At 40.3% G+C, this 22148-nt stretch overlaps 1 protein-coding gene across 3 annotated transcripts in view; it reads left to right on the plus strand.

Annotated features, from left to right (window-relative positions):
* Positions 1–22148, plus strand: part of Dync1i1 (dynein cytoplasmic 1 intermediate chain 1) — a 305396-nt gene that overhangs the window by 59716 nt on the left and 223532 nt on the right. The window contains exon 5 of one of the 3 annotated variants that reach the window (XM_052173218.1): positions 5722–5781. The exons of the other annotated variants lie outside the window; for them this stretch is intronic. Within the exon in view, the coding sequence (XP_052029178.1) occupies positions 5722–5781 (60 nt within the window). The remainder of the gene's footprint in view (positions 1–5721; positions 5782–22148) is intronic. 3 annotated transcript variants of the gene reach the window in all.

Raw genomic sequence — 22148 nt, forward strand, 5'->3', positions numbered from 1 at the left:
AACTAAAAGTGAGTAAATGAAATCAGTCCATTGAAGAAGGAATCTTATCAGGAGTTAGAGAGTTGTAAATTAATATAAAGCATCTGAAATTCTGGTAGGTTTTCGCAAAACCATTGCTGTATTGACGATTTTTATGTTTTGTCTGTTCTTGTGTTTTACAAAATATATACATAGAAAAAAACCAAATGACCTTCTAATTGTAAACTGTTACATGGTAGGCTTTTCAGGACTAGATATGAGCAGGTACATTATCTGACACAGTTGGACTTGAATAAGTGATTATTGTGCATGACATGGGAGACTTCTGTGCCTAGTATCTTACACAGAGCAGCTTTAATCGGTATGTCTATTGCTGCCAAGCTGGATGTGGGAGCACAGGACCACAATGCCCCTGAGCACAAAGCTGGTAATTCACTCTGAGCAAACTGAAGGTCTTTTGCGAGTTAATCCGAGAAGGCATCTACAAATGATCAGAACAGCAAACACATAGCTTTAAAGCAAGGATGATTTCCCAGACAGGAATATTGGACAGAAATCTAATTGACATAGTTTATTAAAAGAACAGGAGAAAGAAGAAGGAAAGAAGGGGGGAGGGAGGGAAGGAGAAAAGGAAAGAAGGGAAGGGGAGGGGAGGAGGAGGAGGAGAGAGAGAGGGTGTTCTAAGGAGAAAGAATCAAGGTGATCTGCCTACAAACTAGAGAAGACTGAAGACAGAGATGTGGCAGAGACTTGGGCAAATGGTGGTCGTTATTAGATAGATGAAGGCACGTTGGAGAAAAGCCAGGGCATTCTATAATGTTTAAACAACCAACTTCCCCTCTGCTAAATTCAAACTCTGACAGGCTTTGAAGGAAGCTGGTATTCAAGACAAGAAGACAGTTGGGTTTGGTTTGTATGGTTATTTTGTTCTCATGTTAAATTTGGTTAGTTGGCAGCTAACGTCTATGGGGCCTTATAGAATAACTCAACCATCATATCCAATAAAACAGGCACTGGCAACAATGAGTGTATGTACAAATCCTACTCTATCAATCAACAGCCTAGTCAAATGAGATCTCTAATCCCCATGGAGAAAAAGTACCTACTACACTGTTTCCCAAAGGATAGAGGTGGCCCAGCACACAGCCTGACCAGCCATCTGGAGGAATAACTTAGCAAAGCTACCTTACAAATGCTATTATCTTTAATTCCTTTTATGATATTTTATATATGTGAGTACACTATAGTTCTTTTCAGACACACCAGAAGAGGGCATCAGATCCTGTTACAGATGGTTCTGAGCCACCATGTGGTTACTTGGAATTGAACTCAAGATATCTGGAAGATAAGTCAGTGCTCTTAACCACTGAGCCATCTCTCCAGCCCCCCCCCCCTTTTATGATACTTAGTTATCATCTAATATTAGTTGAAATTTTAAACTGTGACAAACTCTGCACAACTGATGGGAAATTTTTTTCTTGGTAAGATGTTATCAGTATATAATTAAGTCCAAATATTCATATGTCTAATTTCCTTTATTTAAATTTCACATTCTTAGAGTTCCTGTGACCCTCTGCATACCTGGGGTACCATTGCTGTGTCATGTTTTGCTTTCCAACTTTTCCTATGAAACCCTCTGTGTACTTTCCGTCATACCATAGTGAACAGTGGTCAACTTGAAGGTTTTTACTCCTTTATCCCAGTATTTTATATATTATGCCCTCATTAGATGTTTCTTGAATAAGTGAATGGATGTCCTGATCACAAAAGTTCTGTGCCCTAAGCACATTAAGTGGCCTGCCCTCCCCCAAAAGAAAAACCTAAAACCTGAGACTAATGTCATAGCGAGTGTGGTCATTTGCACATGGAAAGAGGTATGATAAGACTTTATTTAACTTTATTTATTTCATAATTGAAATAATACTTTAATTTCTATAAATAAATTCCCTGAAATATTCAAAATCCTCTAGGAAGCTATAGACTGAACTACCATTTTGTTTTCAATAATATACTAACTTGATAAAGTTACACAGTAATATTTATGTCAATTGGCTCAATAAAAAAATATCCCAGGAAGAAGATAACAACTCAAAACTAAGTCTAATAATATTTTTGTACTGAAGGGCTTTAGACCCACTTTTTCTTGTGCTGGATTCAAGAGACTTGCCTAATGGAGCACAAGCCACACCCAGAGCCCAACACTCTTACCTTAAGGCCCAGATGCAGCCTCTGTAGGAAGCTGCCTCTTCCCTTGAAGCTTCTCTGTAAGTTTGCACACAGAAAATTTGGTGATCATTTAATGCAGGGTCTTCGGTTGTCCTTGGAAACAGAAATCAATGTTTGCCTAGTTAAGGATCTTACTTTGAGTTCCTTTTAAATTAAAGAAAGAGGCGGGGCAGTGGTGGCGCACGCCTTTAATCCCAGGCAGAGGCAGGTGGATTTCTGAGTTCGAGGCCAGCCTGGTCAGCCTGGTCTACGGAGTGAATTCCAGGACAGCCAGGGCTACACAGAGAAACCCTGTCTCAACAAAAAACCAAAAAGAAAAAAAAAGAAAGAAAAAAAAAAGAAAAAGAAAAAAAAAAGAAAAACCAAAAAAAAATTAAAGAAAGAAAGCAATACTCTAGGCAATCTGATACTCTAGGCAATCTGACTTCTCTGCAGATCATAATGGGAAATAAGAAAAGAAAAAAAGAAAAGAAAAGAAAAGAAAAGAACGGAGCTCATGTGTTTGTGTCCTTGCTTTGCCCCTCACCTTCCCGCTTTCTCCTGGTAATAACTGGGCTTTCTTTCACTGACTAGAGTGTTTGTTGGAGTGGAGCACATTTGTTTGCATATATCACCTCTGTTGCTCTGGTCAAAAATGCAAACCCCAGGGGCTTGCGAGGCAACTAAGCATTTACAAGCACGTGCCACCTGTGTAGAGGACCTGAGTCTGGTTCCCAGCACACACTGCACAGCTCACAACTACCTGTAACTTCAGCTCCAGAGGATCCAACATCCTCTTCTGGGCTTCAAGGGTATCTGTATTCATACACACAGACACACACAGACACATACACACACACACACACACACACACATAGTTCAAAATATAATAAACATTTTAAAATGCAAACATCGGATTGAATATTTCTTAAATTGATGATTCTGGCAGAAATTCTGAAGTCAGCAGTCTTTCTAGGGGTCTAATGGGTCCTTGTGATCTACGCAATAGGCAGTTGCACAGCTAGAGTTCTAACAGCTGCATTCTTCTCATGCCAAAGAAGTAGAAAATACCAGGAAAGTTCAACCACCCAAGCAAAACTTGAGAGACACATTGTCTACAGTCTGTGCCCACCCCTGATGTGGAAAAAGCTTTTAGACGGTAAGAGTGCAGTAAGCTGCGCTTCTGTCTGTAACAGAAACGATGCCGTTAAGTTAGAGCCCCGTAAGTGCTTACGATGACTTCCATCCCAGCCACTGTTTGAACCAAAGTGAACCTGCGTTTAGAACAGGCGGAGTCACTTTTGCTTGAGCTCAGATTGGTCCCAGAGCAATGGTTCCTATCTCTAGCCACATGTGAGAAGCATTAAGGGGGATGTCAGTAATTTTAACACCTGGTCCTTGCCTCAGCATTCTGGTTCTTTAGCCCGGAAGTGGCCAGGCTAAACTATACTTCAGCTTCTGGTGGGAGATCTGAGCAGAGGCTATGCCTTCCATGTGCTGACCACTGAAAAGCTTCCCTCTTCCCAGTTATCCTCCAGCCTGGCACTTTCCACGGGGAACTTGATACTCAGACTCTCACCCTCCTTCACCCGAGAGCTGTTACAGCAGACTCCCTGAGTTGGAAGTCTGAGTTTCCATATTTGCCTAAGATCTCAAGGTCAAGACCCTGATAAATAGCGTGATCCTGAGAGCAGCAGCCTTCAGATCTCCTGACACTTGCCCAAAATGTAAAATTCCAAGCCACCGCAGCTCTGTCAGTCCAGAATTGGCACGTTAACAAAAATTTCAGGCATCTGCATTAACCTTGACTCTTTAGAATTGCCGGTCTAAGAAACAGTGGCCAGGTTGTCCTACCACTGGACTTCAGTGATTGCCTTTTTGTAACATTCAGGTAAGAAGTCAAGAGTGCAGTCAGAGGCAAACACAAAATCTCTGCAAGTTCAACCTTCTCTCTTTGCAGATGGAGCTGACAGAACTCTCAGAAACAAGTAGGGCAGGGACTCAAAACATATTTACTGGTAGTAATAAGCATAGTTACAGATCATCAAGTGTGGTTCACCCTAAGTGCATCTAATCCATGCAGACCATCAAAGAAAGACTCACTCATTCATTCAAATTGGAGAAAGATGCACTCATTCACTCATTCAACAAATATTCCACAGGATTAGCACCTGTGATGGGCACAGTTCTAGGTGCCCTTGTAGAGATGTGGTTACATCTGCCATGCTGAGTCTCGAGTCCAGAATCAAACACTATTAGCAATGAATGAAGGGATATAGAATGAAATCTCAGGAAAGTATGGATACTGTGAAGAAGGGACAGCAGGATAACCAAGTTCTACTCAAGATCAGGTAGAGAAATGGAAGAAGGAACCTAGGAGCCAAGGTTTGAAAGAAGGGAGTATCCAGGCTGCAGAAATGGATACACCTCATCTTAAAGTAGGAGAGAAAAGGGGGAGTTAAATAATTAGTTCAGAAGACAGCCTTATAAGCCAGGGTATGTCTTTACAACAAGGAAAGCAAGCAGGAATTCTCAAACATTAACATGTTCACAGTTACCTAGGAACCTTGTAAAGCTGCACTATGGAGACAGTGGGTGAGACCAGAGTGCCTCTGTTTTCAATGATATCTCAAGAGATGCCAAGGCCATTGTCTTATAGTCCATATTTTTAGTGAGCGAAGGGGTCCAGTGACTGAGAGTTTGAACAGCTTTCCCAAAGTCACACAGTTGGTAAGTCAGGCTAGATTTGAAACACGCATGACCAACAGAAAGACAAAATGTCTATCAATTGTCTCTCAGAAGATTAGATGCCCACTTCACTGGGAAAGATTCTTTGTTGAGAACTGTAATGAGCCTACCTGAAGAAGGTCTCTGTGTATACTCTGTTTAAGATGGAATAGTGATCCCATCTTATTAATAGAAAGAGAAAGCAGACGCCATTACCAACATTCTGTGCTATGTGTTATGAAACATAAAGAAAATGTAAGACAATTTCTGGCATCTTAGAGACACACATTAACACTGGAGACCATTTTCCTACCATCTATATGGACAAAATAACTCACTGGTTTCAAAGCCAACTGTTCCCCAGACCCTGCAGTCACGCTCCACTAAGTCTGACTTCCCCAGATGCTACTGTCCTCGTCCATCTGTATTTAATTCTCTTCGCTCCATGGAAGAGCTTAGAGCTCCAACATGTGTTTGGGCTCCAAGGTGTCAGGGGAGAAATGTGCATCAGCCCACATATTCAAGTCAATGAATCTGTGTGTGCATGTGTGTGTACGCGCGTGAATGCATGCATGTGTTTTGCTGGAATAATTGGCTGTAGGCTTTCTTCCACGGAAACAGCCATAGCCTTTGACGTTAAGCGACTATTCCTAACCTTCTTGTCCCAATCCCTTAGGGTGGAGGGGATGTTCTGTGTGTGTACCGTATATATACGATGTTGCCTTGAAGAATGACAAGGTTTGGTTTGGTTTGTTGCCCTCCCTCTTTGTTAATTCTCTGTGTTCTTTCTCCTTTGTGCTGCACGATTAGGACCCTGCAGTGGGACACAGACCCCTCAGTGCTCCAGCTGCAGTCAGACTCAGAACTTGGGTATATGTCTGCTCTTTTTCTTTGCTATGGTTGTGTTAAAATGCTGGAGCTGTTATTGCTCTTGCTTTCTTCCCTTTGTTGAGACTTCCAGTTTGATAAGTTTCTTTTCTCCTGTTAGTTTTCCTTCTACAGCTTGGGCTAAAGTCTCTCTTTGTGGACAACACCACAAAAAGATGACTTTTGCCCACCCCTTGATAACTCCTATCGGTGCAAAGTGACACTGATCCCAAAGAAAATTACAAACCAAAGCCCTAACCTTCACCACATAAAGTCCAGAATTGGAGATACATGTGGCTTTGTCCTAACCAAGTTCCCTCTTACTAACAACTAATTGTGTCTGGGATCAGTATTAAAATGTTGTGTCCTGTTTGTGGTCATTCTTTTTCATTTGTTAAGAGAATTCACAATAAACTCTTAATGTCAGTTAAAGTACAAACAACTATACTTTTGTGAAAAAGTAACTCAGTTTGACCGCTAATTCAAATATTTGGTGTTAGATAATGTCTCATAAAGAAAGATATGTTCAGATGGTGTCTTTTGGGGGGTTGAAAGGTAGCTTCAGAGTTGAAAAGTCACCTATCAGGAATACCGGGGCTTTAGTTTTTGTTTTTTATTTTCCTTTAAAAGATTGGAGTTAGCTATGGTCACACACAAGATGTTTTCCTGGGATGCTTTCTTAGCTTACTCTCAAGCTCAGAAGACCTGACTCTGTACTCTTTCAGCTTCAAGTACAGTCAAAGCAACATGAGATCAGCCATAGCAGGAGTATCTACACAGAAACTGGGAAAGACTGTCATAGAGGACATGGCTTCTTCTCCCTTCAAGCTGACATGACAGCATTTACCAACACTGGATACCTCCAAAATAGATACATCTACATTTTATTACAGCATTAAAAAAATAAGCCAATGTATCTCCATATGGGCATTTATTTATTGTTTATCCTGAATTCTTCAGCTTGCTGAGCCTGTGTCTCTGGGTTTCCAACCATTTCAGTACCTACTGTGCAGTTGAGGTAAAATAGCATGTGTGTGTGGACCTTTGTGCATGCAGGAGTCTAAGCCAATGACTACAATGACTAGAACACCTTAGCTAATGAGAGCATGGTTATAAATAAGTTCAGAAGATAGCTGCAAATTTCTTTTTTAAAGTTGGTTTTTTTTTTTAATTAACTAATTACTAAGTTTCGGGATTTTTGTGAGACAAACATCTGTTTCAAATATATGTATTTTTTTAAATAATCGAGAAATGTGATTCTGTGAAGCAGAGAAATAATCAGTATATAGTAAGTTACAATTTTCACTGTTTCAGTCAGGCATCATGATTTTAAAGATAAGGAAACAGAAGAGCTGCCAAAGGCTATACTGTATCCCTTCATGTCGATGCAGTATGGATATGTTCTAAGCTGTATGTGCTAATGAAGTGTAGTTGCAGTGTATGTGCTAATGCAGTGTGGTTGGGGACTTGTATGCCTTGGTGAGCTTTCCAGGTGGAAATTGCGCATGTTAATGAAAACATCCTGGGAAGAAGGCATACCTGGTCTCACCTGCTCCATCTCACCTGGAGCAGTCACTGATTCAGAGAGAGATAAAGAGATGTAATCTTGTACACAGAGAGGGGCTGGTCTTAGAAAGTTTGAAAGGAATTATCAGAGAATATTGGAGAAAGATTATTTTAGCCAGGTTATGATTTCAATTAGCGCACCATGACAGTTTCCCTGTTTAGCACATGTGATATTTAGAATATAAACCAAAGTTTATGACATGCTCCACAGGCAAGATTTTTTTTCTTGAGACAGTTTTATTTCCTCATCTTAAAGTCTGTAATTTTCTCTGTGTCTTTACTTAAGAGCTGTACTGAAATATAACTGACAGAAAATACTATACATGAGCTGTTGAAATAGATGTTTGGCATGCTTACGTGCTCATCAACCTGTCACTGCCATCAGGAAAGCAAGCAGTTGTCACCCTCCAAACGTGTCGTCTACCTCTGTTTGGATTTGATCATTTCATTTCTTTTACTTATTTTGTATTTAATTTGCATTTGTTTGGTCTGATTTCTTAAAGTAGAAACAGAGGCTGCTTCTACCCCTGTCTCTCTCCTCTTGACCTTTGTGCTATTGTTACTAAAAAGTTTCACTTGTGTATGAATTATGAAGTACATAATCCATTTGGTCTTTTATTCAGTCTATGATCTTTGAAAAGAGACTTCAGGGACAAACGTAGAATTCAACCACACAGTTCAGTTTTCTAATCTTCTTTATTCCCTTATATAGGCCTGAATTTCTACTTGTGTAATCCCCCACTTCTTTCTCCTTCTCCTCTTCCTCCTCTATGGATATTTTTCCAGTAATTTGTCTTCAAATTCACTAACAATTTCTGCTAAATTAGGTCAACTGTTTTCCAGTTCAGAATGTGTCGTTCAGTTCTATGGTATATACAGCTTGTCCCTTTTTAAATTTTCTATCTCTTCATTGAGATTCCTACCTTATATGAATTGAGCTGCTTACCTTGAAAGCACTAGACTCCCAGCCTTATGCTCGTCTCCATGACTGACATTTTGAATCTTCCACTGGGTCAGACACATGTCTCAATGTCAGAGCTGTTCCTTCTGCAGATTCGGATTGTTCTTTTGTGGAAAACGTATTTCCTTATCTCTCCATTTCCTTAGCTTGCTGGTTCTGGCACATTAGGCAAAGCATCACTTCTCGAGATCGCCTCACATTTGCCCTGAGAGGAGATATTCTCCCCTCATCTCAACTAGGGATCCTGGGTATTCCTAAACCTCTGTGAGCATACAAACTGACATCTATTTTCCATTGTGGTTCCCTGCAGGTTAGAAAACCCTAAGTCCTATGTGTACCCTGACACAAGAGAGATAGGGACCAGTCCCTCCCAGGGCATTTGGAAAAGTTGGGTTGTTTGACATGTGGTGCAATCCCTTCTGTCTGCAGGATAAATCTAGGCACTGGCTCTATTACCCACTAGCTCTGCTAGAAGCTAAGAAAAGACTCTGTGGTAAATTCCTTCTTTTTCTTTTTTCATTTTTGGTTTTTTCAAGATAGGGTTTCTCTGTGTAGCCCTGGCTGTCCTGGAACACACTCCGTAGACCAGGCTGGCCAGGAACTCAGAGATCTGCCTGCCTCTGCCTCCCAAGTGCTGGGATTAAAGGCATGTATACCAATGCCTGTTTTTTTTTTTTTTGTAAATTCCTTTATGCTTGTTTAAATGGCATTCACTTTCATATACTTTAGTTACTCTTTGCAATCTGCAGGAGTTGAGCAGTTGTTGTCAGTCCTCAACAGCTTTCAGATATAGGCAAGTTAGAGAACAGTCTCTGAGACAGCAACAGATTTGGGGTGATGGATAGATCTGATTCTTCTAGAATGATCCCAAGAGCAGACTTTTTTTTTCAAAGATTTATTTATTTGTTTGTTTGTTTGTTTGTTTAATGCATATGAGTACACCACCATTGCTCTCTTCAGACACACCAGAACCCCATTACAGATCGTTGTGAGCCACCATGTGGTTGCCAGAAATTGAATTCAGGACCTCTGGAAGAGCAGTCGGTGCTCTTAACCACTGAGCCATCTCTCCAGTCCGAGAACAGACTTTATTGCTGACTTCAGCTGTGGAGTCGATCCACATAGGAAATATCCACGCATTCTTTCCATTCCAGGGACTAGGATTTCTTATCTATCAGACCCAAGAAAGCAATGAACCCTTCAACAGCAGCTGGAAAAGGCATGGAAGGAAGTGTCAGTGTGGCTCTTTCTGTAAAGGAACTAGTCTTTATCCCTAAAGCAAAGGAGCTAGAGTCCGTGCAAGGCCTCCGGAGGTGCTGAGAAACCCCATTTTGTTCTCTGTAGACCTCAGTACTAGTAAATGAATATCCAGCCCTCCAGCTCCCAGAATAGACAGTTTAGATAGAGTTACACTTCCAAACAGTTGGAAAAGTAATGTTTATTGCACAGTTCATTCACTTCCGGCTAGAAGACAGAGTCTTATTTTTATCATTAGAAGAAAGTTTGTGGTGGAGAACCTGGAGTGTATCCTTACTTCCAGAGGACGAGTACTGGTTTGTCTTTCCTGTTAGCCTTTGGATACAAGCAAGTTAAAAGCCAGACTCTTGGGCAGCCGCTAAAAAAGGTCAGATATTTGATGTCTAATCTTCTTCCCAGGTAAAAGCAGAAATTAATCTTTATGACCTGTTTCTCTGTGCTGAACCATGGCAAAGATACAGGAAGAGTTCTGAGTACTTGTTTCAAAGTCACTTTTCCTCCCTCTGCGGTCACAGGTGGCTGTACATGGTGGACCAACAGGATTTGCACCACAGACAGGTCATTTGGTAGCAGCCTTACAAGTATGGCCTAAACCATTCAGTCCTCAGGGAGAACCAGAGCTGAGGTTTTCTCTGTTGTCAGAGGAAGGTTTATAGTGAGACTGTATCTCAGTTTCTCACACATTGATTTTGAAGTGGCCTTATTTTCAGTTCTCCAATGTATAGACTGTCACTTGTTTCTGTACTTTCTCAGAAGGTGTTGTCTAATATGTTTATCAGATGTCCCTGCAGGGAGAGAGAGGGTCCTGAACCCACTGCTTTGTCACTGCCTATGGGTTCTCTCAAGTCAGGTATGTCTTTGGTATTAGGATTTTTTTTTGCTTGTTTGCTTTTGTTTTATTGCTATCAGAAACTTCGAGTAAGACTTGAGAGAATTGATTATATTTCTATTCCTCAAATCATTAAGATTTAATATAAATGTATTTAGGGGACTGGAGAAAATGCTCAGGGGTTAAGAGCACCCAGGTTCAGTTTCCAGCACCCACATGGTGGCTCACAACCATTTGTAACTCCAGTTCTATGGGATCAGATGCTGTCTTCTGACTTCCATGAGCTCATGAATATAAATAGTACAGAGATGTACAGGCATGCATACATATACATGCGCACACACACATGCACACACATACATACACATGCACACACACATGCACACACTCTAACACACACTAAGGTCTTTCTTCACTTCTCAATTTATTTCTAATAACTTTGCTCTGTTTAGTTTATAACATTTTTGTTCAAGAAATAGGTTTTTTTAATTCGATATATTTTTTATTTACATTTCAAATGATTTCCCCTTTTTTGTCCCCACACTCTCCGAAAGTCCCATGAGCCCCATTCCCTCCCCGTGTTCCCCCATCGACCCCTTCCCACTTCTCTGTTTTGGTATTGCCCTATACTGCTGCACTGAGCCTTCAAGAAATAGTTCTTAAAACACCTGTTGACTTTACTTAGAAACAGCTTCGTCTTCTTAGGCCTGACTTTTGGGTTACTTAGCTATTTGGGAGCTTTTTTTGATTCAGCATCTTTTCCTCCTCAGCCAGCCTCACTTCCCTTGCATAGACTCCATCCATCTCCCCAAAGAGTGAACACCTACTGACAACTCTGGCCTCAAGCTCTATCCAAAAGGCAGCATAGAATGCAGGTACTATAACCTCTCCTTAAACTGCCCCAGGGAGCCCCAGCTCCACAGGTTCACTCCTGGCCTCCCTCCGTGTGGTTGTTGAACTACATCTTCTGATCCTTCCACTTTGCCCTTGGCTTTGCTGGGTTATAACACAGGTCACTGTGCTCAGATGTTGCTAAAGTCTTTTCAGATGAGCTCTTGCAACCCTCGGCCATGTACTTTTGACTAACAAGACAAAATGTAAACGGCGTTCTACATAATTCTCCTGTAGGAATCTGAACTTTCATGGAGTCTTAGCAGTCTGATAGAAGCAGAAGAGATATTCTTTTTCTTTTCATTTTTTAATTCTTTTTTAATTAGGTATTTTCTTTATTTGTGTTTCAAATATTGTCCTCTTTCCCAGTTCTCCAACCCTGGAAATCTCCTATCCCATCCCCCTACCTCTGCTTCTACTTGATCTCTATCTCCTCCTGTGAGTATTTTGTTCACCATCCTAAGAAGTACCAAAGCACACACACACTTTGGTCTTCCTTTTTCTTGATCTTCATGTGGTCTGTGAATTGTGTCTTGGGTATTTTATGCTTTGGGGTTAATATTCACTTAGCAGTAACTGCATACCATGTGTGTTCTTGTGTGGTTGAGTTACCTCACTCAGGATATTTTCTAGTTCCATATTCTTCTTCTCAGAGAATGCCCAGAACTGTCACCAGTCATCCAGGAATCAGGTCATTCTTCCCTTGGTCTTGGTAGTATTCTGATATAGACTGTGGGTGCCTGTGAATGCTAATTGCCTGAATCCCCCTGGAGTCTCCCTTTTCTGCCTAGCACATATACTACATGGCATCTGGGTTTGCTTCTGTATCATCACTTGGAAATGCCATGGGGACCGCAGAGGGGGACAATTCTGAAAACAGGTGTTTTCCCTGGTTCATACATCTCTGTTATGTCTTGTTGTCTTATAAGGTGTTCTTTTATTCAGACAGCTACTGGCTATTATTTTAGCTAGAGTGGTATATCTTGTCCCACAACTCCATCTTGGACCAAAGCAGAAGTGTTTTTCTTGTTAGCTATATGATCCACATATCAGCTGGTAGCAGAGGGAAATCTAAAAGGTGATATGGAAAGGAAGAAAAGTCCTCCAAGAAAATTACAAATAAAAGGAGAGAGAAAGGAGGCAAAAAAAAGGTGAGTCTGTCTGTTGGTTTTAACCAGGCCAATACTTGCTGAGGTATTAAAAACACTTTTCTTTTTGAGACCACTACTGTAATAGAGTAAACAAACTAAAAATATTGGAAGAAATAAAATGATAAGACATAAGGAGCAAATAAAGTTCCCTACTGAACACAACAACAACAAAAACAATAACCATCAACCAGGTAAGGAAGCACATGAGTGAACTGATGGCGGTGTGGTTGTTGGCACAGTTTGGAGAGAGATTACACTGCACATGTTGCCTTTAAAAAAAAAAAAAGTGCATAAGAGCTAGTGTCTGCACGAGATGTCCACGCTCCAGGGAAATGAACTCCCTTTGGAAACAGAGTGAGTCTGGATAGGGAGGAAAAAAGTCCTAAATCATAAGCAAAAATTAGCTCCAAATTGTTAAGCTCAGTAATATAGGTCTTATGTGGTATCTGTCTGCTCAGCAGAACAGACTGTGGATAGGGGCACTCCAGTATTTGGAAGAAAAGGCAGAGTTGGAGAAGGTCTCAATAAGAATGTGGTCTCCCCTTCTTAAGGAGGAACTCAAAACTTCTTCCAGTCTTTGATTTAAAAGAAGATGAACTTCAGTTTGATCCATTTATCACGTATCATTGCCCTTTTCTTTTTTGTGGTGCTTGGTATGGAACTCAGACCCTCACACAGGGCAGGCTGCATATGTGTTAGGCCAGTGCTCTGCGACAGAGCTAAAGCCCCAGTCCTGTCCAATAGTCTTCTGTGTGTTGCTTAGATCTCTCTGCATTGAAATAGTTTTCTATGTTTCTGTGTAACTGTGTGTCTTAGGGTTCCTGTTGCTATGGAGAGACACCGTGACACCGCAACTCTTGTAAAGGCAAACACTTAACTGGGCCTAGCTGACAGTTTCTGAGCTATAGTCCCTTATCATTGAGCCGGGAAGCATGGCAGTGTGCAGGCAGGCGTAGTGCTAGAAAAGGAGCTTGATGTTCTACAGCTGAATCAGCAGACAGCAGGATGTGAACTGGATTGAGCTTCTGAGATCTCAAAGTTCGCCTTCCAGTAACACACTTCCTCCACATTGACATTACAGCACAAGACCACATCTACTCCAATAAAGCCATGCCTCCTAATAGCAGCACTCCTGTGGACAAAACATTCAAACACATAGTGGGGGGCATTCCTCTTCAAACCATCACATCACACCTGGTGTTTTCTTGAGTACCACGTAGGTTGTTCTCCCAAACAAACTGACAATGTCTGTGTCTTCAATAACGTTCAAATACTACTACACTTTCTACAAAAAAAAAGAAATACAGAGTGTATCTTAAACACACATACATGCATATCCAAACATACTAGTAAAATGCACTCAAGAATCTAAATTGTATAGAAGAATACTGACTCATCAAAAGGGTTCATAATGTGGCTTTAATGACTCTGATCAAGGCTTTGTTTCAAGAGAGGAACGACATGCACTCCTTGCCCCTTATAATGATCATTATTTGCCCCCAAACATTTCTCCAGAAGCTCATGTTTGCTGGCCTTTATGACTCAAGAATCTTCAGCAAGCTATTTTAATTTTTTGTTCTGCAGTAACAGCTCATCTTCAAAAAGGCAGTGTTCCTATTGCCTTTGGTTTCAGGGAAGTGAAATCCATTTGAGAAAGAAAGTGCACTCTTAACTGCGAAATACCATGCCTGACTTGGAAGACTCTAATTACACAGCTTCGTGTTATAGACAGTATAAAACTTGATGACTTACTCAAAGTCATCAAGAAAATAAAAGGTCATGCCTGAAAATACATTATATCATATCTGCAGCCACACTCGAAAGAACACAACTCTCTATCATTCCTGTTCTGCATTTCCCACTTCTCATGTTTGAGGGCAGAGCCTCCACCAGACTGGCTGTGACAGATTTAACTCTTGTCTGTCTCCAAAGTCTTGCAAAGTTTGCTTGTGTTGCAAAATCCAAAGCAAATCTTTGGGCTACAGCCATTGATTAAGCCAGTGTTGACATTTGCTTCTATTCAGGAAAAAATGTGTCAGAAGCCAAACTACTATCTCTGCACCACTAGAAGCAGATATTGTGGAAATGCAATAACTACTTCTTAAACTGATTTCTAATGCAAATGGGAAGGATGGAAAGTCATCCTTGTATATGATGTGGAAAGGAGACTCTCATGCTGTGTCTCTTAGAGGAGCATGTCCACTACCCTGAGCACAGATGATGCCTATGTGTGTGACAAGACAACCACAGAGTCAGTTACTTTCTGGGTATGGTGACCTGTCGTCTGTGTTCCTCTCTCACAGAGGAATATCCTAGCCTCAGCTCTGGAAATCTATACATAAGATGTTACAGGTTGTTACCTACTATTACCAGAGCACAGTGTTTAAGAAACAAATGAACTATTTGTCATGTGAAAGCAATAATTAAATTTTAGAATCTCATTTAATATATTTTGATTGCATTCACCCCCAGCTCGTCCCAGATCCACCTAACCTCTCTACCCATTCAACTGTGTCTTCTTTGATGTTATTTTTTTAGACGATCCATATCTTTTTTCTTTTAAGTTATAGATTATGGATGACAGAAACACAGAAGGAAACAATTTTAGTACAAAGAAATATTCATAAAGTTTTAACTAAACTCATAAAGCAGAAGCAGCAGAACTTGTAATGATTGCTGTTTAAACATTATTTGACATCAGTAAGATGCTAAGGAGTTTCTTGGCATGGTTGATGCACTTTCATAGTATTGCTATAAGTCAGAGGTTAAATTGGAGCTAATTTCCACATAGACAAATATTCTCAATGACATACCAGCAAATATGTGTGCCTGTGCATGCATTCAAAAATACAACTATAACACATAAGCATATTCATTCTAATGCACAATCACTTTCATCCAAAATTACTCTTGCACAAAAATGCACAAAGAAATGTAAAAACATTCATTCAACCATGGGCTTCACCAACCTTCATAGACATAAGTATAAATATATATTCACAGGTGAACATGTAGAGAAACAAACATAGAGAAACACACAGATACATACACACATAAAATACACACATGCAAAGATACATAAATGCATGCCTATGTATGTTTAAACATTCATGAACAGACACACGTAGATTTAATATTTTTAACCCACTAAGTTCAATTTATAATATTAGAGAAGTAAAGTAATCATGCTCTTACCCTGCCGTGAACCCTGTGAGCTACAACAATGAGTGGCCTGGCAAGAGAGATCTACCCATGCAAGAGTGGAATGAATATCATGGGAGTGACCACGCACTTCCTAGTTGGACTTAAGGGCCACCTCCCACGGTAGAACCCATACCCAGCACTACTATCATTGTTGTTCACGATCTGTTTTTCTATGGCTGCAGCATTTTCTCATGTGATGACTGCCAAGAGACACATTTTCGCCTTTGTCTTCTTGTAGCTCCACTCTCATACCTAGAAAACTCTTCTTCATCAACTCCTCTGTGTGTTTGCAGTTATACCATTCATTTCTCTTCCCGCAGACCACAATGCCTTGAAATGTCACTAGCCTACTCCTTCCCGTCACCTTCCACACAATGTTAGCTATTAATCTAGCCTCTGATGGTTTCTAGAGTCCCATTCACATCACTCTGGATGGAGGCTCCGATCTTTGCCTTGATGCTCTGTTTCATTTCCGTTTCCATTCTTGAACCTTCCACTTTGCTTGTGGGTCTTTTCTTTTCTCCTCTTCCTCCACACTTGGCTTCTCAGATGAGCTTATTCCCTACCCCTGACATCCGGCTCTTGGTTTTATAGTTCCTATGTTGTTTATGTTAATATTATTTATATATTTCTTTGCAGCTGTGAATTTCTTCATGACCTCCAATAATTGTTCAGTGTCCATGCAAAGTCCAAGTCCTTTAGTCTCTGATAATCTATCCTCAGTAAGCGTCTCTAGATTCTTCTTAAGGCTGTTACTCTCCCAATTCAAATATTCTATCCCACAAAATTAGACTTTTGGTTTAAAGGGTAAACTCTGTCCTTATATCATCTTTGCATATGCAGGACAAGCCACCTAGAATATGCACCTACATACGTGAGCTTATCCTTTGGAATCTAAACCAGGTCTTCCATTCTCAATGGAGCAAACCCCATTGTTTGAAACATATAGTAATCTGCCCACCATGTACTCTTCTCCAAGTTAGGTGACTCATCAATGTTAGCATTTACTGTTTGCAGCCTGGAGATGGTTTTCTCTCTCTGATGCATATGTTTTCTCCTCGTTCTCTTTGTGTTGTACCAATCTAGCATGGCGCCTTGCTCAAACACAGTTTATGGCAGCAATGAATGATGCTGAGAAAAGTTCTTCTTCTCCACTCCTCCAGGATGCTACTCCATCCACATAAGATGTTGAAAAAGAAGAAAACTGTTATCAACATTACCTTGAATGCTTATCTATTAAAAACACTTGAAAAATTTTAGGAAGATAAATAGGAAAATCTCTGGCAGCATCTTCAAATGTCAGCCTTGGGATTGACACAAATGTGTGACTAAGCAAGAAAAACAATGAGTTTCAGTTGAGTCTCATGGGCCAGTGCAGACATTCGTTTTCTCACTCTGACCTTGGCCTAGTTTGATACCAAGCCAAATGACTCCTTCCCCCCCCCCACCCCCAAGAACATTTGTTCCTGGCTTTGTGACTTTGTCTTTCAGGCTTCCTCTTGCTCCAGAAATGCCCAGTTACTGCAATGCCTGCTTTGCTGTGTCCAGGAGAGTCAATGCCATACATTAGTCTCTGACCCCCCAGCCCCTTCAGACATCTTTCCAGTGAGCAATCTGATTGGTGGACCACCCGTTGTTGAATATACTGAAACTCTTATTTGATGTGATTCTTCAGTGTCTTTGTGATTCAGTGTTCATAAAAATTGAAAAGTTCTGAGATGATTCAAGTTTACTTTAATTCAGACTTTTCAGAACTAATATGTCTGACTATTTATGTCCAAATTGAGGAGAGGAACCTAGGGATGACAGGCTGGCTATTCACTGTAACTTATCACACCATATCCATGATGTCTTAGAAATAACCCAGCTTCTGCTTTGCTGGGCTTTGTCATCAGTTCTGGCACTAAGAAAAAGATGCTAACAAGAGCTGAACAGGGACACCTTGATATCTACAGCAATGAATTAATCTGGGCACCTAACTCACACTATATACAACCAAAGTTAGTGTGAATAGATCACGTGCCTATATGTGAGAATTCAAACTTTAAAATCAGAAATAGACAGGTTTAAATCATCAGAGCCTTGGAATGAGCTGTGACACTTCAGATTTTCAACCAAAGGACAAGCAAGAAATTAAAACATATGTTTAATTTAATTAAAATGAAAATGTTTGCACATCAAATGGCACCATCAAGAGTGAAAAACAGCTCACAGAACAAGGAAAAAATATTTACAAATCATATATGTGCTTAGGATCTAGTACCCTGCATACATAATTTTTTAATTAAATAGAAAAAACTCACTTTGTTCAAAGATACTAAAATTATATACAGGGGCTAAGTGTAAAAATATATACACCACAAGATGGTGGACATCATCAGATAACACATTATACTCAAATGGTATGGTTTTTAAAAGTAGATGATGCAAGTTGAAGAGTATATAGAATGTCCATATGTTGCTGAGAATGCAAAATATAAGGTCAATTCGGAAAAGAGTTTAGCAGATACTCAAGAGCTAAACAGAATCTCCTTCCACATGACCCATTCCTTACTTACCTTCCTGTGGGAACTGAAGCCATATACCCACACAAAAACTTGTATACAGATGTTCCTGGATGCATTATTGTTGTGTGTGTGTATATATACATGGATATATATAGAGATAGATAGATAGAGATAGATAGATAGATAGATAGACAGATAGATAGATAGACACTCTTTTACTTAAAAGTCACATAATTGCCCCCTTTCCCTTTTCTCCCTGCAATCTTTCTGATATTCTTTCCATTTCTTCTGAAACCTCTTTTTCCTTGTTATTGTTTTACACATGCACGCATGCATGCGTGCATGCGTGCGCGCTCGCACAAACACACACACACATGCACACGCACGCGCACAGAGCAACAACTACTTGGTACCAGATACCTAAGTAGGGATTTCACCCCTGGAAGGCTATTTCTCCCAATCCTTAGTTGTCTGTATTTCCTTGTCTATAAGTGAGGCCCTGCAGGATTCCCCCTCTTCCACACTGGTATGTCTGTTAGTTTTGTCAGTAGTGGGGTCTTGTTTAGAAAGCCATATTGCCTAGGGTGTAGCATCCCTGTCATTTGCAGAAGATACAGTCTCACAGCAGATTCCCTGGTCCTTTGGCTTGTATAATCTTCTTGCTCCCTCTACTGAAATGTTCAGTGAATTTTAGGTGTAAGAGTTGTGTTGTAGATGTATCGGTTGGGGCTAAGCATCCCACAATGCATTTGTTCTCTGTTTTTTGACTGCCAGTGGGTTTTTTGCAATGATCTCCTTTTGTTGTAAAAAAGAAGTTTATTTGATGAGTAGTAAGAGCTACATGTATCTGAGTATAAGTATAAATATTTAAATGGTGCTTGGGAATTAAGCACCATTATTGTTAACATCTGGGCATGGGACAACGCAAATACTGCCCACTGGTGGAAGAATTAAATAATGCATATGGCCCTACATTAGTATGTTCATCATGAAGAAGCAAATTTTATACTAATTCATGCTACATCAATAAGCATTGAAAAAACAGATGGATGGGACACTGGTTGAGGAGAGAGAGTAAGCTAATAACAGATCAGTACCCGGGCAAATTGTGTCCTGCTTGTGGACAATTGGTTATCTTTTTACTCCAAGAGATACCAAATAACCTTCTCAAGCTTGAAGCAGCAGCATTCTTCATCTTCAGCATTCCTTTCAGAAGAAAAAAATCAAAGTTTGATACAGCGTTGCTTCACAGAGCCAGCCTCCGCAGGAGAGAGGGATCTTTCCGAAAGAACTTAAAAGGGATGGGAAGGAGTTCAGCCTCAGTTCCATCCCTGTGAAAATCTGGCCCCAGTGACACACTAGGATAATGTAAGGTCATCTTATGAGAGACCATGGCCCATTGCTCAGTGCGTTCAGGATGATTTACTGCTGCCTTGAAGGTTTTAATTAAGATGCATCTCAGCTGTTCATGGTTTGTGCACTGCAGTTGGATTTACCCAATGTTCCTCTTCTTACGCTCTCGTTCATCCTACCCTGCTTCCTAGACCTTCATAAGGCTGATTCAGAACGTTCTCCGTCATTCAGGGACACTAAGTCATGTGCTCTGGAACTAGACTGCTGACTGGGGAAGTCAAAAGGATTCTGTTCAGACATTGAAGTCAATCTCTCTCCACTCTCTGATATTGCCAGGCCAGAGAAACACAACCTTTGGTGGCCATTAGAATTCTTGGGGTTGAGGAGACATTTTTCAGGCTTCCAAATCACAGATGAGGGCTCCTCACCCCACAGGTGTTAGTGCTATCTATTTAAGATGGGAACTGTGACATTGCGGTCTTCTCTCAAAATGTTGTCTGTGCTGCTGATCCGGAAATCCAGCCCCAGGGCTTCAGCCATTTGAATTTTCTCTGTGTTCACTAAACCCAGCCACAATTTATCCAGATGGATGAATCTTTATTTTTTTTAGGTGATTTTGATTTATTTACTTTATTATAGTTATATAAAGCCCTATGTCAATCTAGCTTAGTTGTTGAAATTTTTCATCAAAACTTTTAAAAAATGAATTGCTGAGGAGAAAATGTGCAGGAGGATTTAATAAAAATGGCAAACATCCAGAGCATAGCCCACTTACATTTCCGCCTTTATTTTCACAGCGCTTCTCCCTCACTCTCTCTTTTCCCTCCCTTCCATCCTCAAGCACTTGGTTCATCGTGTTCTCTGTCTGACCCTGATGCAAGCTTCATAGTGTAGACATGGGTGAAGAAGATATGATTAGATTTCCCACCAAGTCAGAGCGGACAGGCATGAAAACAAGGGCATGCTCAAGGAGCTAGAGTAAAAATGACCTTCTGCCTGGACGATGTGCTATGTTATGTGCTATGACAGAGGAGCAGCTGTGAAGTGCTATGATGGAGAAACAGCAAAGAGGCTCTAGAAGCAGAGCTGACAGCCAGTATGGACCTGATAGCTTAATCAAAAAGAATAACAATTATAGTAGTATTAATTTGACAGTGGGTCAAGTACCTTATTTCCCTACACCTTTGAATTAAAGAACTACTACTTTGTAATGCTTTGAACAAAAATGGGGAACTAGCTACTTAATGTTTATAAAGGAAAGCATTATTAAGCTTTATCTGATAGGTATACTTATAAAATTATTTTCTTATCTGAGAGAGATATAGAAATAGTTTGGGGAAAATTGAATATTAAAAGACCATGCAAGCCTGTGTGTTCTGGATCAAATGAAGCATGGGCTGGTATCACATAAGACAAGCCATAAAGAGACTCCATTGCAGAAAGAGCTAAAAGGAAAGGCTTTGCTATGAAAGCACACCAACTTCTGGACAGCCTTTCTGGACCCCACCCCTACTACTGAGATCTGTTATGTGGTACTTAACCTCAGAAACAGGGTCTTTCGGTAGCATCCTGAAAATCCAGGGCAGGCTGCTTCTCAGGAATCATATCTTGTATTTACAAAATGAACACATAAAATTGGGCCAAAACAATTTTAGGTTGTGAAAACTGTGCTGTAATGGGTGTGGCCACTGGCATTTGACAAGCTCAAGGTGGCACAGGACTCAGGTACCCAGACCTTTGGCTTACTGTCCAGTAGAGTTGAAGCTTGCTGCTTATAAGCCAGGAGCAAATTCATAGGCACCACTGACCCCTGATGGTTCATCTGTAAAACTGGAATAATGTTATGCAATTTTATTCAGGATAAAATAAGATATGTCAAAAATGTTTAGCATAAATGCATGATTACCAGAAGAACAGCAAAATGGGTCCCAAAGAACACATTTAATATAAATGTGACTTAATGTATGCACATTTACTTAATCACTTAGTCAACCCAGAGACTATAGGGTGCTATATCACCTAAAATAGCTTAGGATGTATCATAGAAGTGGCTTTAAGGTTGCAGTCCTTTGGGACAGGTCTACTCTGTGGATTAAGAACTACTGTTTGCCAAACTGTCAACCGATCAGTACCCTGGGAGATCAACACAGCGACATTTCAGATTTTATTTGTTTATGGTGGCTCAGATTGAGCGAGGACCCTGATCTCCCAAACATAACATCACCGAGAGGCTGGTTGAAACTTTTCAATAATTATTGAAACAAGAAAATATTTTGTTTTAGTTAGATAAACTCATTTATTCAAGCCAAGTTTTGAAAACTTGGAAATTTCACAGTGATATTTTTAATTAATGCAAAACCAAACGGAGCAGCCAAACCCCATACCATGGTACCCCTACCAAAGTAAATGAATAAATGAATAAATAAATACAAATTAAAAATAGGAGTACAGTTCTTAAATTTTATTTCCAGGGATAATCAGCTCTACAGACTTGAAAAAAAATCTTAAATTTAGAATATACATGAATCTGCCTCTTCTGAAGTTTTGTAAATTAAGCAGTATCATAATCAGTCAAAATGATACACTGGAAACCTAGCAGCATGAGCCAAAAGTGTCAAGCTATGTCGGGCATCAACTGCAGGCTTTACAAG

This window comes from Apodemus sylvaticus, chromosome 2 (assembly GCF_947179515.1).
Source record: "Apodemus sylvaticus chromosome 2, mApoSyl1.1, whole genome shotgun sequence".
NCBI lineage: Eukaryota > Metazoa > Chordata > Mammalia > Rodentia > Muridae > Apodemus > Apodemus sylvaticus.